This window comes from Metopolophium dirhodum, chromosome 1 (assembly GCF_019925205.1).
Source record: "Metopolophium dirhodum isolate CAU chromosome 1, ASM1992520v1, whole genome shotgun sequence".
Taxonomy (NCBI): domain Eukaryota; kingdom Metazoa; phylum Arthropoda; class Insecta; order Hemiptera; family Aphididae; genus Metopolophium; species Metopolophium dirhodum.
In genome coordinates this window covers 114,084,484-114,100,133 of record NC_083560.1, presented here as the reverse complement: position 1 = coordinate 114,100,133, position 15,650 = coordinate 114,084,484, and the positions used below count along the sequence as shown (strand labels likewise).

The following is a 15,650-nucleotide window of genomic DNA, read 5'->3' as shown; positions in this document are numbered from 1 at the left end:
CGCAAAGTTAAATTTCATAATAAAAACTAAATTGGAAATTGAAATTGAAAATTATTATTACATATGTATTATTAAAAAAGATACACATGACGTATGTACAATGAATGTATTTATGTCATAAATGCTATCAAGAATTGTGTAATCTTTCCAAAAACTTTTAAGATCATTGCCCTCTTCAATTTTTTTTAAGCAAACTTGTTCTATAATTTTTCTTCATAGAAGCAATTACCCCCTGGTCCATGGGTTGGATGAGAGCTGTGACATTAGGAGGCAAAAATTTGATAAAAATATTTCCATCTTCCGATTTTAAGTCAACTGGGTAGGATGGGGCATTATCAATAAGCAATACAGCTTTCTGAGGTAAGTTTTGAGACTTGAGATGTTCTCTTACTTGGGGAATAAATTTTTTTTCAAAGCACTCTTTAAATATTTCTTGATTCTTCCAGGCTTTTTTTTTGGTTAAAGTAGTGTACTGATTGTAATCGTGGTGTGTGTTCACGACGTGTGTTATTTTGCTAGTGAGTAGTGGTAGGTCTACGACGGCCGGTACTCGTTCCACGCGACTCGCCTTCCCGTCCCACCTTGTGCCTTTGTGGCGTGGTGGGGGAGTTGGCGTTGTCGCGCTGTAGCCCGTAGTGGCGGTTGACGAAAAGTGTAGACTGGTCGCTGCGGTACCTGTACTTTGTACTGGTGGCCGCTGCGTACCGCGTCACACGTCATTATGGTTAGGCGTTCTTTACTGCTTTTATGTCCTGGGGCATGCCGCTCGCTTTCAAAGAGTTTTGCAAGTGTTCGTGTTGGCAAACATTTCCAGAACAGCCCCGACTCATCAGCGCTATACAATTGTTCATATGATATTTTCTCTTTTTGAAGAAACTGTTCAAATTTAATTTTGAAATCTTCCGCTGCCTGTTCATCGCAACTTAATTTATCGCCGTGAATTCCAATTTCTCTTATTCCGTGGCGTTTTTTTAAACCTTGTCAACCACCCTGATGACGCGTAAAATTTCCCTTCTAAACCTAACATTTCAAAAAACTGCTTTTGCAGAAACAATAGGTCCTGAAACAGGAGTTCCCTCACTTCTAACTTGATTTATCCACTGTATAAGAGCCGCATCTAATTCTTCATAAGTGTTAGTTTTCAAGTCTTTTTTTCATTGATGAGCAGTTGTCTGATGCGGACGCGAATTTCATTAATTTATCTTTCTGTTTAAAAATGTCTCTGACGTTGCTTTCTCCTATTCCATACTTCAAGCTGATTTGTTTTTTCGACGTACCCTTTTCAATATTGTTAATTAATTCACGTTTCTCTTGAATTGGCAATACCACTTTTTTTCTTTTTTCACTCATTTCGTTATGGACTTGCAATAAAAAATATTAAAACTAAAATGACGCAAAACACTTTAAACACCAAAGCGAAGTTCTAGTCGATAGTAGACAGAAGACTAAATAGGTATACGCGTTATAACTGATCAAATGCACGTTATCGCATAATCGATTATCAAGTATGGTATGTAAGTAAGTTGACAATATCAATTATCTTTTTTTATTAATTATTAGACCTATACTAAACGAATTCAACCACTTAAACTTAACTTTTCAAAAAAATTTTGTCGATATTGGTAAATCATATGATGATATAACAAGCTTATTCATTTTTTTAGCTAAAAAAATAATGAACGATTCCATTGTGACGCTTGGCTATGATAGTGTTATTGAAAATATAGATAATGATTCAGCCTACAATAGTTTCAAACATAGTGATTTTGGCATAGGATACAATGAAGGTCTCTCTAACATAGTTATATCACAAGAAAATAAAAATAATATTCAGAGTAGGGCATTTGTATTTATAAAACAACTGTTATACGAAATTAAAAAAAGACTACCCGATAATCTAAATCATTTTAGAAAATTGCAATTATTTTATCCATTAAATTGTTTAAATCAATTACACCCAAGCTTTATTGAGTTACCTTTCATTAATTTATTCCTTAAACCTACTGAACTTGAGTTGCTATCTATTCAGTGGGATAAATTAGTAAATGTGAATTGGACATCATATTTAGCTAAAGATAAAATTGTTGACAGCTATCATTTTTGGGCTGAAGTTTATACATATCAAGATGCAGGGGGGACTTTTATTTTCAGACAATTATCTGAATTTGTACTAAAAATTCTTGTTTTACCTTCCAGTAATGCCATAGTTGAAAGAACTTTCTCCATAATGAACTTTATAAAAACTAAATCCCGTAATAGGATTTCTATACCTATGTTAGAGGCATTATTGAGAATAAGATGTCATTTCATTTCTACTAAACTTTGTTGTACCATGTTCATTCCAACAAATGGCATGTTTAAAAGATTTAACTCAGACATTATGTATCCTAAACTTGAATCAAACAATAGTCATAATGCTAATAATACTGAACTTGATGATGATTTAATTAATTTGTTTAATGAAGTTTGTTTGCCTGATTTTTATGATTAAAATGTTACTCTTTTATTAATATTTTGACTATTACTATATTATGTTTAATTAGGTATTCTAAGGAAAGATACAATTTATAATATTATTTATACATTTATTAAACGATAAACATTGTTATTTAAGTATTTAAAAAATTGATACTCATATTGTTTTAAACTAGTCTAAACCATTTGTAAACAATAAGACTGTTGTTGTTAATTTTAAGGTACCATGTAATTAAATAGTGCTCTACCTCTATGAGAGTTTTTTATTTATATTTATTTTATTATGAAATGTTACTCTTTTACTACTATTTTTACTATTACCTACTATATTATGTTTATTTATTCTGAGGAAAGATACAAAAAGTTATAATATTATTTATACATTTAGTAAGTATTAAATATTGTTATTTAAACATTTAAATATTATGACAATATATAATATTTGATTTACCCAGGTAATATTGTGTATTTTGTGTTTACTTATTTATACAATTTAATATGTTTATTGCACAGTGCACACTAGTAGCTGACAGATTAGGACGATTAGGTACCTACAGAAGAACAATTTTATTCATTCATATTTTCAACCATGGTTATCATTTTATATTTATGATAAATAATAAACAAATTGTGGTTGAAGTTGATATTTCATAGTTGCGTGTAATAATATTTATTTTTTTTTTTGGCGTTTTGTGGCGTTTTTTTTCGTTAATAATTTTGGCGGTAAATGGCGTTTTTTGTATCTTGATTTGGCGATAGTTAATTTTACAAATCTGGCAACACTGAGGACAGTTGTCCAAAATGTAATAATTAAGCCGGGTCCACACGATGATAGTTACTCTCGCAAGAGTCGTTTTTGTGATAGTACCGTGATAGTAACTATCATGAGATAAAGCATCCAAATTATGATAGTACACTGATAGTAAAATACATGATAGTATGGACGTAGGGTGCATAAAAAGAGTACAAAAGTTAAAAATTAGTGACAACATTTTGAATATTCAGTACATAATTTCATTTTTTACAAATATTCATTAAAAATGTCAAATGAAATTACTATTGCCATGCTACGTGTTGTAGAAGAAATCATAAAACTAAAAAGATCAATATCCAAAAATAAAAAACGTATTTGGATGAAAAAATGGATGATGCGTAGAAACACATTGGGGGCATCAAATGCACTAATAAAAGAGTTGGCTATTGAAGATCCAAAGAGTTATTTTAACTTTCTTAGGATGAATGAAAGTATGTTCAATATTTTACTAGCTAAGGTAACGTATGATAACAGTACCTTAATAGTAAATTTAGTATAAATATTAATTATTATATTTATAATTTTGTTCTACATATTAGGTTGGACATAGATTTGTGGATAGACGTGTTCACACGGCGATAGTATTCGATAGTACTATCACGAAAACGACTCTTGCGAGAGTAACTATCATCGTGTGGACCCGGCTTTATATTGTAAAATTCATACAACGCCGACACTGACCGCCCCACTAATTCAACGAATATCAGCTCCGTCGCCGAATCAATTTTACTCTTTTTGCAACTGGCGACCTGTCTACACGTCTTTCCATTTTTGCAACCGACGACTTTTCCACACGTCACGTTTCCGAGACCGTCGAAAAGAAAAAACCTCGTGCCTAACTGACCACGAATGCCGTCGTTTTGAACCTGGTTCTTTGTTCGTGGAAACACCGCCATGATGGGCTAAGCTCCAACGATGGGCCGCTGGTGGCCAGGCAGACCAGGCATGGAGTCTCCATTCAAGGCACAGCATACATCGTCGGTCGTTGTCAAATATAGTAACATATTTATTTTGTCTCTCCCCCCCCCCCCTACACAAGCACGTATATTGTTGAGGCGTCGCAAGACACAGGTCCCAACATTTTTATTCTCACACATGATTTTTCCCGGTAACCCTGCGAGGGCAAATCATGAATGATATGGTGCGTCGCCTCCCGTGAGCCGGAAAAAAATGACAGAATTCCACAAATTTATTGCCATTGCCACGTGCCAAACTGATTATTATTATTTTTTTTTGTATATGCATTGCCATTAAAAATAAAAAAATAATTAACGTTTAGCGAAAATATTTATTAGATTAAAAGTTATTTCATTTGTCAGGTCTTCCTGTTACACGCTCTGTATAATCGTACAATAATTTTTAAACTTCAATTCACGAAACTTTAAAGGAACCTATTGCATTAAAATTTACAAAATACGAAAAATTTCTCAAAGTTATAATTAGCTCAAAAAAAATATTTATAATGTTTCCATGTATGGAAAATGCTAATATAAATATTTGGTGAACAGTTCATGTGTCTACGGTTATTATAGATTTGAGTTAGGTTCACCAATTAGTTTTATTTAATTATTGTCAATAAACATTTTTTGGCTCTTTCATAAATGTAACACCCTCATAAGTATTGTTGTAAGTGGAAATTATAAAAAAAAAAGTTCAGTAAATCCACAGTATTTTTTATGCGAGTGTCTAAAATTTGAATTTTGTCTAATTCGGAATAATCACGAAAATGTGCAAATCATTTTAAGTTAGAAATTCATAAGAAATTTTTTTTTATAAATCTAAAATTTGATAATTTAATAGAATATTTATCATAAGAATCTCTACCTTTATACAAAAAAAGGTGGGCAAGTGGATGTTGTTCTGCTGTACCTACAGAAGTTTGCAAATGAGTGACTGTAATGGAAGGTATTAAAGATTTCAATGGTATAATATCATTGTATAAGAAAAACGATTCTGAGCGAAAATGGTCAGTCAGCCTATAATGATGTTACTAAGTATATTTGATGATAATATTGTGAATAAATTAATTTATATATTTACCTATTTACGTGGAACCTTGTTTTAAATTTTCAATCCTTAGTCATAAAAGTTAAACATTTTATACATTTTTAACTACAAAATAATTATTAAATTTGAAATTTGAAAATTTTGTCAAAATTCGAACTTAAATGCTTATGAAATAAAGTTGTGCCTATGCATTTTTAATATTTTTCAACTGCTATTGTAACAATATATCAGGAGCCTTGCATTAAATTTTCATGCTTTTTTACCCAACAAATAAAAGTTTTCTATAACACAAGCAGATACGGTTTCACATAATTCTGATCAACCACTACCTAAAACTACCCAAAACTTACCAATAGTACGTAAAAGAAAGCAAGCATCAATTACCACATTTGTGCCCAAAAAGATGACATTTGATGTTCAAAAAAAGATTGACGAGGGTTTTAAAATTGTTTACTAAGGGCCAGTTGTACCGTCGTCGGTTAAACAGTGATTAAGATTTAATCTATGATTAACGATGTTGGGTCGTTGTACAGTGCCGGTTAACTTGTTAATCATTGATTAAACGACCAAATAGTTAACCGGCCTGTAGACCACGGTTAAACGCTGATTAGTTAATTTTGGCGGTATTGTTATCTATTATTTTAATTTATTCTCATTATCTTACTACCACTATCTTTAAATTTTTTGTATAATTGACAATTGTGTATTTTTTTATTTAACCGTGTTAAAAATCTTATTTAAAATACTGAATACATTATGGATGACGATTCTGACTACGAGGATGATGAATTCAACAACTTGGCATTATTATTGTATTTTCCTAGACGACAGCGAGTATTCAAACCACGGCATGATCATTTCACTTATTGGAGGGACGATGAATTCTTTGATAGATTTAGATTATCCAAAAATACAGTCCATTTCTTAGTTAATTTAATAGGCGAACGCATCTGTTCTCCTACTAATTGGTAAGTTCATTCTTAAATTTTACATTTTTGTAATGCCAGACGCCAGTATCATATGTAGATATATTCAAATGCGTTACTCTGTACTTCCGAAATCATACATCTTAACCATGTAGTATCATGTACTTTACCGAACATCGAAATAAATTAACCAATTTAGAAAATTATACACAAAAATAGACTCCTGTTCAAAAATTACTATAATTAATACATGTTAAACATAAATAAGTTTATCTAAAAATCATAATTTCAAGTTGTACAAAATAAGTTACTTAATACTGCACTGTTGAAAGTGGAAAGTCTGATAAACTATTTAATTGAAATTGAGTTGTGGTTTCTATATAACAATTGAATTTTGTTCTAGGAATCATGCTGTAAGTTCAGAGCACAAATTACTCCTTACACTACGCTATTATGCGACGGGCTCCATGTTGATTGTTTGTGGTGACTTCATAGGAATCCATAAATCAACAGCCAGCCGTATAGTAAGGCTTGTCTCACATGTTATTGCCACACTATGTTCCGATTTTATTCATTTTCCACGCAATGAAGATGACATAAAAAGGGTGAAACAAAATTTTTACAACATTGCCAAATTTCCTATGGTTATTGGTGCAATGGATTGTACCCATGTAAAAATAAAATCCCCTGGAGGAGACAATGCAGAAGTGTACCGAAACAGAAAAAGCTTCTTTTCGATAAATGTTCAAACAATTTGTGATGCTAATTTGAAAATACAAGAATACTAGATGGCCTGGATCTTCCCACGATTCTACAATATTTAATAATTCAGCAATATGAGGCAAATTTGAAAGAGACGAAATAAAAAATAGCATTTTGGTAGCCGACAGTGGATATGCTCAGCGTAGCTATGTTATGACCCTAGTCGGAAACCCTAACACAGTTATAGATCCATTATCAGGGATTTCTGCAGTTGCTGTAGACAGATATAATGAGTCTTTAATCAGAACTCGAAACACTGTGGAAAGAAGCTACGGTGTTTGGAAAAGGCGATTTCCCATTTTAGCGACTGGTATAAATGTAAACATTTCATCATCTCAGAGTATTATTGTAGCTACTGCAGTACTTCATAATATAGCCTGTAACTTTGGAGAAATTACACCAAGGGTTTCAACTGAAATAGAATCTTCAATTCGAATCACAGACTTCCGTAATCCAGAAGATAATAGAACTAGTAGAAATGCAATTCCTCATACTAATAGAAAGAGATTTCTTCGATATTTCCAAAATGCAGTTTAAAATTATAAATTCACTACAAACTAATATGCAATGTCAACAAAAATTAAAGTTTTATTTTATATAAGTATTATAGTAATAACATAAATATTATAACGTAGAAATTTAATTTTTTTTTTATATAAGTAACAATCTAATAATATATATATATATATAATATAATAAAAATAAAAACATATCAAATTAATAACCCAGTCTTGGTAATTTTCCTTTTTCAGTAGGAACATAATAACATACATATTAAAATAAAAATAAAAACATTACAAATTAATAATCAGTCTTGATTGCTTTTTCCTTTTGCAGTAGCAATATTTCTTGCGTCAACTTCAAATTTTTTATTTCAATTGAATGCTTTTCAGCCATCATTTTCATTTCGGTGTCATGTTTTTGTTGCATTAATGTCATCTTCAGTTTGTGTTCTTCCAAAAAGGCTGTTTGCTGGTGCTCACTAATTGATGCTCGAGTAGATGCCCATTTTGTTATTTTGTCCTCGTAATTTTTTTTTTTTTTTTGGTAACATGATCATCTAAATATAAAAGAAAACAAGTATTGAATTTACAAATAAATACTATGCATTATAGTCGGCCAGTCAGGGTTGTTTGGCCAAGTTACATTATTTATTGTAACTGGTTACAAGTTATAAGTTACTCTAAAACTGTGTAACCAGTTACAAGATACTAGGTACTGATAAAGTTAAATTGATAATTAAAATATGTTAGTATTTATTCATTCAATATAGTGTAATTAACATATTTTAAAAGTTTAATGTATTAAGTATAAGACAACATATATTTATATAATAAATCACAATAAGACATATGTTTATATCATAGGCGTGCGCAGGAATTTTGTATGGGGTGTGCCATGAAGAAAATTCGGCCGCTTTCCCTTATATGGGCCTAAGCAAATCTAACCTAACCTCAATCTAAAAAAGGATAAATTTAATGCAAAATATCAATTCATAAAAATGTATATTGATTAAATGTTGTGCTTCACAAAATGTTGATATATTTTTACAATAAAGTATATACCTATATACCTAATGGATAGTAACCTACGTTAGAACATACAAAATAAAAATAAAAATATTATAATGGTAATCTTCTTTCTACAGGACTTAAAACTTTAAACTCTTCAATTACGGTATTGAAATCTACTGATTTTGTCATTTCTTGCTCAACGAATAAAAATAAAAGTGATTCTAAACGTTCTTGTGACATTGTTGAACGTAGTTTCGATTTAACAATAGATAATTTGGAGAAGGCCCGTTCACAACCACAACTTGTGACTGGTATAACAACGAACTTGGTAATGGCTTCGTAGAAATTGGTAAAAATATTTTTCCTATTTGAAGCCATTAACCAATCCAACCATTTATAAATAGTGTGAGTACATGTACCAATTGGAATATCTTTTATTGATGCAAGTATTTTGACTTCAGAGTCCAAATCTTTATTTAAAATGTTGAAAAATGTTTTTATAACTGAATAATCTTCAATAGTCGGTTGTAATTTAATTAAATTACCAACCGAAGTAATTACTTCTAGAGTACTATCTAAAAATCTATTATCAATTTTTCCTAGTAAATCATCTAGAATAGGATAAAATACATTAATCCTAATTTCATCATATTTAGTTTCTGAAAAAAATTGTGATTCTCCATTGTCATCAATTTTTCTAGCAACTTTTCTTTTTAATACTTCTGGAATATCAATTTTGTTTTTATTGCAAATATCAATGGTGGTTTGGTAAATGTTATCATACTCTTGTTGATCATTTCTCATTTTACTCAAAAACTTTTTCAGTCCTTTTACAATTTCAACAGCAGCTAATAAATCTAGAACAGGAGCTTGGAGTGAAGCACTAACCTTTAATACTGCTCGAAAAATTGGTTCCATTAAATTCATTGCAAAAACAAAGTTAAATGATTTTAATTGATATTTTAATCCTAATCCTTTTGCCCTGACATCGGGTACTTGAGTATTTTCACATATCTCATCAATTGCTGGTACCAACATACTAAAATTTTCTTGAACTGCTGATACTGCTTCCGCTCTGCATGCCCACTTAGTATTTGACAGCGACTTCAGAGTTTTTAGTTTGATACAAGATTCTTTTGATATTTTTTCAAGTGTAGCATGTCTGATCGGGCTTCCTTCAATGAAATTGTATAGGAATTGTACTGTTCCAAGAAAATCAAATACTATTCTATGCTTTATTTTTTTTTCTGTTTTCTTTGAAATGGAATCTATTAATGCCAAATTCAAACAATGTGCATAACAATGTACATATATAATTTTATTATTTTCTGCCTTACATCTTGCTTGTACACCTGATATTTTTCCTGACATTGTTGAAGCTCCATCAAAGCAGACTGCTAATACAGATGACCAGGATGTATTATAATTAGTAACAACATCTGAAAGTGTATTGAAAATATCTACAGCATTTAAAGATTTTAAACGCTTTAAACTTAAAAATGTTTCAATGGGTCTATTCTTAGTAGTATCAAAATATCTAACTAACACGGCAAGTGACTTCACAAATATAAAGCATCAAATAAATAAATATATTATTATTTAAAATGTTATAATCAAAGCAATCTAATAAAGCGCAGTAAAGTCATAAGCATATTTATAGCATAACGAATGCAAATGAAAAAAAAAAATCTGACAAACCAATGAACATTGAAATCACAGATAAATGAAAAAAACATTTTCTAGAGACATTTGTAATCTGAAACATATATTATATTTACATTTAAATACACCATAATAATTAGTTACTAACATACACAGATATATTATAATAGTATAGAGTATAGTATTAGAGTTATTCATATTATAAAAAAACAAATTTTATAAATTTTATTAGTTAACACTGACATGCATTATTAATTTCATTTTTCACTTATCAAAATATAAAAAAACAAATTGTATTAGTTAACACTGGCATGCATTATTAATTTCATTTTTCACTTATCAAAATATTACACATTTACAATAACTTAAGACATGTTAAATAAAAATGGAATTAATTAATTACATGTTTTACTACCACATTGAATTACACATTGATGGAATGCATACATTTATAACAAAAAATAATATTTAAATATTCTATAACTAAAATATTAATATTATTTATATATAATTTTACCTTTTGTTAATAAATTTAAATCAACATCATTATTAACATTGTAATACTTAATATCATTATCATTACTATTGTCTAGAGGTAAAAGTATATTTGTTTGGTCATTACAAAATGTGTCATTGTCTTTCTTATTGTCATCAGAGGTGTCAAAATCTATACATGTAAATGTAAAAATATTTAGATTAGACACCAAGGAACTATTGAAAAAAATTAATACTTACTGCTAATTTTACTGCTAGTAGTGTTATTTAAACTATTTTCTACTTTTTCTGATGAAGCTGTTGAAGAAATGATTTCAGTTGTGCGTTGTTTTTTCACAATAAAATTATCCAGAGAACCACGAAGTTGTTCAGTCTCTTTTTTCCTATTTATCTTAATTCTGAGTTTCTCAGCACCCCCCATCTCTTTCCTTTTTACTCCTGACATAATGTCTATCTCCTGAGTCTAGTACTCAACTATTATTTTTATTTATTACAAAAACAAAATACGGGAGCACGTGTATAGATAATATCGACAAATGACAATCGACATTTTATCGTAAAAAATTTATCTATTATCAATGTGATACCATCGATGTGTGATACAAATATACAATACACGCCTTGGTGGTAAATTTAGTTGATACGGCATAATGATATCACTGGTTAGATAATGGTTTGATTTATTGGTTATTTAAAGTTGTTCATAGCGATAGCGTTCATATTGTCTGTATTATCATTTTTGCTACAGCGCTTAATTTATTTTCTCTAATTTTTTCTATTTGTAGCTTAAAATTTAAACGAAGTCCCTGAATGAATAAAAGTTGTACAAAAAGCCACGGGCCACGGGGTGTGCCACGGCACACCTGGCACACCCTGTACGCACGCCTATGGTTTATATAAGTCTTTAAAACATTTGTCAATTGTTTAACGTAACAGTCGTACAAATTAGTCTTCTTATGAAATAAGTGCATGCAACATAGTTATAGTAAATTAGTTATATGTAGTAATAACTAATATTTATAGTAATTAAATTACTAACTAAGTCAATGGTATTTGTATATTATGATAGGTAATGCAATTTAAAAACATGAAATTTAATTTAAAATTAAATAAAAAAAATTGTATAAATTATTTTTTACTAAAATTTATATGATTTACTTTCTTTTTAGAAAAATTAATTTTTTCTAAATTGTTGTCATATAAATTTTTTCTAGTAGGACAATTAATGAACCCAGCAAATGAAAATAACCTTTCAACTGGGGTAGAAGAATAGAGATTTTTATTAAACTGTACGAATAGTTATTTTTATTTTGACATAATTATTAATACAATAGATTACGGCCAAATATATATAAATATACCTAATATTATGTTTATATATCTGTGATTACAGCACCAAAATGTTTTTTTAATTTAAATTTTTATAATAATATGATAGTCATACAGTAATTTTAATATAAAGTTATAGGAAAATATATAACTTGTATCAAGTTACACAACATAAAAATATCTATAAAAAAAAATCTTTTAACTGGTTATACAGTTTTAGAGTAACTTGTAACTTGTTACCACTTACCAGTTACAATAAATAAAGTAACTTTACCACCTATGACATTATGGAATATATAAATAAATACAGTACATAACACTACTAGCAGTTAAGGTTGATCGCGATTTTAGATCAGCAGGCGTATAATTTGTCCAGTCCCTTTTGGTACATGGTGATGTAGGTGGAATAGTTTGATTTACATCACACTCTTAAATAGATAAAATGTAAAATAATAATAATTATATATTTATGTAATCATTTATTATTAATTTACCAGTTGTATCAATATCACCAGGATTTAACACTATTATATTTTCTCCGAGCATGTCTTCATTAATAGATTGGAGGCTAAAATCAGTTTCAAAAACTATCTGAATCATATATTGATTCTTCCCCTGTCATCCTTGTCTGTAAAATTTCTCCGACTGTTGAATTTATTGATGGGCTGTTAAATAATTTTTGCGGTCCTCCTCCTGTACCTCGATGATATGCCTTTTCATCGGCATATTGCTTTTTGGTTGTACGTTTAATGTTTTCATATTTGTTCTTTAGAACAACAGCAGTACGTGGACTATCAATGCACTGGCAATTAAATTCAGCTTCGATTTTTGTCCATGCATCCTTTTTCATTCTAAAGAATATTAATATGTTATTATATATATATTTTCAGTACATTATGTTATTTATAAATGTTGAAACTGTTAAGGATAGTATATATAATTAAATAAAAGTATAGTATTATTATATAGAAAATATATATTTTCTTACTTGGCATTAACACTATCAGTCTTCATGCACTCAATAACTGTTCGATGTTTTTTTACCAACGCAATTAATGCATCGACTTCAGTCAGAGAAATTAGATGTGCGTTTTAAAGTATTCATAATTAGGTAATTTAATATTTATATCAATTATATAAAATATTTTATATTATCGACTACAGTCTACAATGGTAGGTAGGATGCTTATGCCAAATAAAATATAATTTATAAATTACAAATCACAGAATAATAATATACAAATTAATTATGATAACAATGATAACTTAAAACTAAATATTATAGTTGATACCAACTTGGCGATGAAAATATTGTAAATAAATGTACTATAATCAACACATCAAACTTTAATCGTTGATTAACTAATCAGAGTCAAATTGCCCACTGTACAACGCACTGTAATTTAATCATTGATTAAAATTTGATCGACGATTAGCTAATCAATGTTTAATCACGCAACTGTACAACTGACCCTAAGGATTTTCAGCTGTTTAAAGTAGTAAAAAGATGAGGGTTTCAAGAATTTTGTTAAACTTTTAAATCCAGCTTATAAATTACCTTATTGTCACACAATATCCAAAGTCCATATCCCTGCGCTATATGAAAAAAGTTTAAACGAGACAAAATAACTCATAACAAATGAATCTTTGAGTGGTTGTTTAACGACAGATTGTTGGACATCTCAAAACAATATAGCATTAATTTCTATAACTTATCATTTTATTGACACACAATTTTTTTTAAGGTCTGTATTGTTGGGATGTTATGAGTTTTCTGAAAGTTATACAGGCGAAAATCTTTGTGATACAATTCAAGAAACACTTGATAAATGGGGCTTGAATAAAGATAAAATTGTTTTAGCAGTACCAGATAACGCTAATAACATAAAATCTGCATTGGGTATGTTACAAGTAAAGAGTTTGGGGTGTTTTGCTCATACCCTCAACTTAATCGTCCAAGATGCATTGAAGTTACAGTCGTATTTAATCAATAAGATAAAATGTATTGTAACTCACTTTAGAAAAAGCAGTAGAGCAAACCACAAACTTAATGTATACTAAACGAGCAATGGATCAAATGTACCTAAAAAATTGTTTCAAGATATAAGTACACGTTGGAATTCAACTTATTATATGTTAGATCGTTTTGTTGAGTTAGAGGATGCGATTAGGGCTACTCTACGATTATTAGATAACCCTCCTCAAATACTTCTGCAAATGAATGGAAAATTACCAAGGAACTCATTCAAGTGTTACGTCCTTTTGAGGAAGCTACAAAAGCGGTTAGTGGCAGCAAGTACATGACCGCATCTATAATTATAGTGATTGCCTAAGGTCTTCAAAATGTTTGTGAGCAGATGGCTAAGAAAAACTTTACCATAGAGGTTATAAATGTTATACAAAAGTTACAAGGTGGTATGCAACATAGAGACAGATGGGGATCAATAGAACGTAGTAGGACGTTGGTTAGGTGTACATTTCTGGACCCTCGATTCAAAGCAATAACATTAACAAATACAATGCAACAGTCAACGAAAACTGAAATTATTAAGTTAACTGCTGCAATTATTATTTCTGAAAGTCGATTGATTGAAACTCAACTTCAAGAAGATTCCAATCCTTTACCTGAAGAAGTTGATGAAGATGAAAGTGTTGTGTCTATCTGGAAAACAATAGATTCAAAAGTAGCACAACTTCGACCCACAAGCACAACTACAATCAGAGCGATTATAGAAGTACAGCGATATTTAGAACACTATTATCAACAGAAATTGTGATCCTCTTAAGTGGTGGTTTGATAATAAGCATAATTATCCTTACCTCAACCAGTTGGCCAGAAAAATGTTATGCGCTCTTGGAACAGCAGTGCCATGTGAAAGAGTTTTTTCCAAAGCGGGGCTACTATTAAGTGATCGACGCTGTAATTTAAGCTGAAAAAAGGCAGAAATGTTTGTAACGAGACAAACTCGAACGCCCTAAGCCCGTAGCGCACTCTCGTTACCAGTCGTCATCAATTATATATTAACACGTTAACCGCCATATGCCCGCCGGCGGTCATACGGCAACGTTCAAATTCTATACTTTTATGTCCGCCGGCGCCCATAGTTGATCATTACTACCACGCCACATGACCCGCCGGCGACCATAAATTCATATTTGAACAAATGCTTATAATTTTTGTGGCGTTACGATAATGCATTTTTAAATAGTACTATGGCGTAGAGAAGAACATGACGATTCTAATGGTATAAAAAAACACAACATATTTTTAATTTTAACGATTATTTTGTTATAACAAACATATCATTTTCATAGTTAAATTTGGAAATAAATTGGTGCTTATGAAACATTGACACAACTAAAATACTGTCATTTTTTATAACTTGATGTTTATTTTATTGTAAATAAATAAAATAATAATATTACAAAAGTATTTTAGTTATTATTAAAAAGTATTTTAGTTATTATTAAAAAGTATTTAAAAATGTTTAAAAATAAATAATTGTTGCTTAGCTGATAAATTAAATACAATTAAATTTTAGTTTAAATAAAACATATGATTATATTATATAAAATAAAGATAATAATTTTATCTAATAATTAATATACATGATTTTTATTAAAACAATCAATGCATGTATACATTTTACATGTTGAACAAAGCGT

At 29.7% G+C, this 15,650-nt stretch overlaps 1 protein-coding gene and 1 pseudogene across 1 annotated transcript; one reads left to right on the top strand and one right to left on the bottom strand.

Moving 5' to 3' along the window:
* Nucleotides 1-6,052: 6,052 nt before the first annotated feature.
* Nucleotides 6,053-7,521, top strand: LOC132951779 (putative nuclease HARBI1; annotated as a pseudogene).
* Nucleotides 7,522-8,606: 1,085 nt separating this feature from the next.
* Nucleotides 8,607-11,076, bottom strand: LOC132951771 (uncharacterized). The gene is made up of 4 exons (XM_061023720.1): nt 10,896-11,076; nt 10,744-10,827; nt 9,836-9,958; nt 8,607-9,766 (listed from the first exon to the last, which is right to left on the bottom strand). Exons 1-4 carry the CDS (start codon nt 11,074-11,076, stop codon nt 8,607-8,609), a joined length of 1,548 nt encoding a protein of 515 aa, XP_060879703.1.
* Between the last annotated feature and the right edge of the window lie 4,574 nt (nt 11,077-15,650).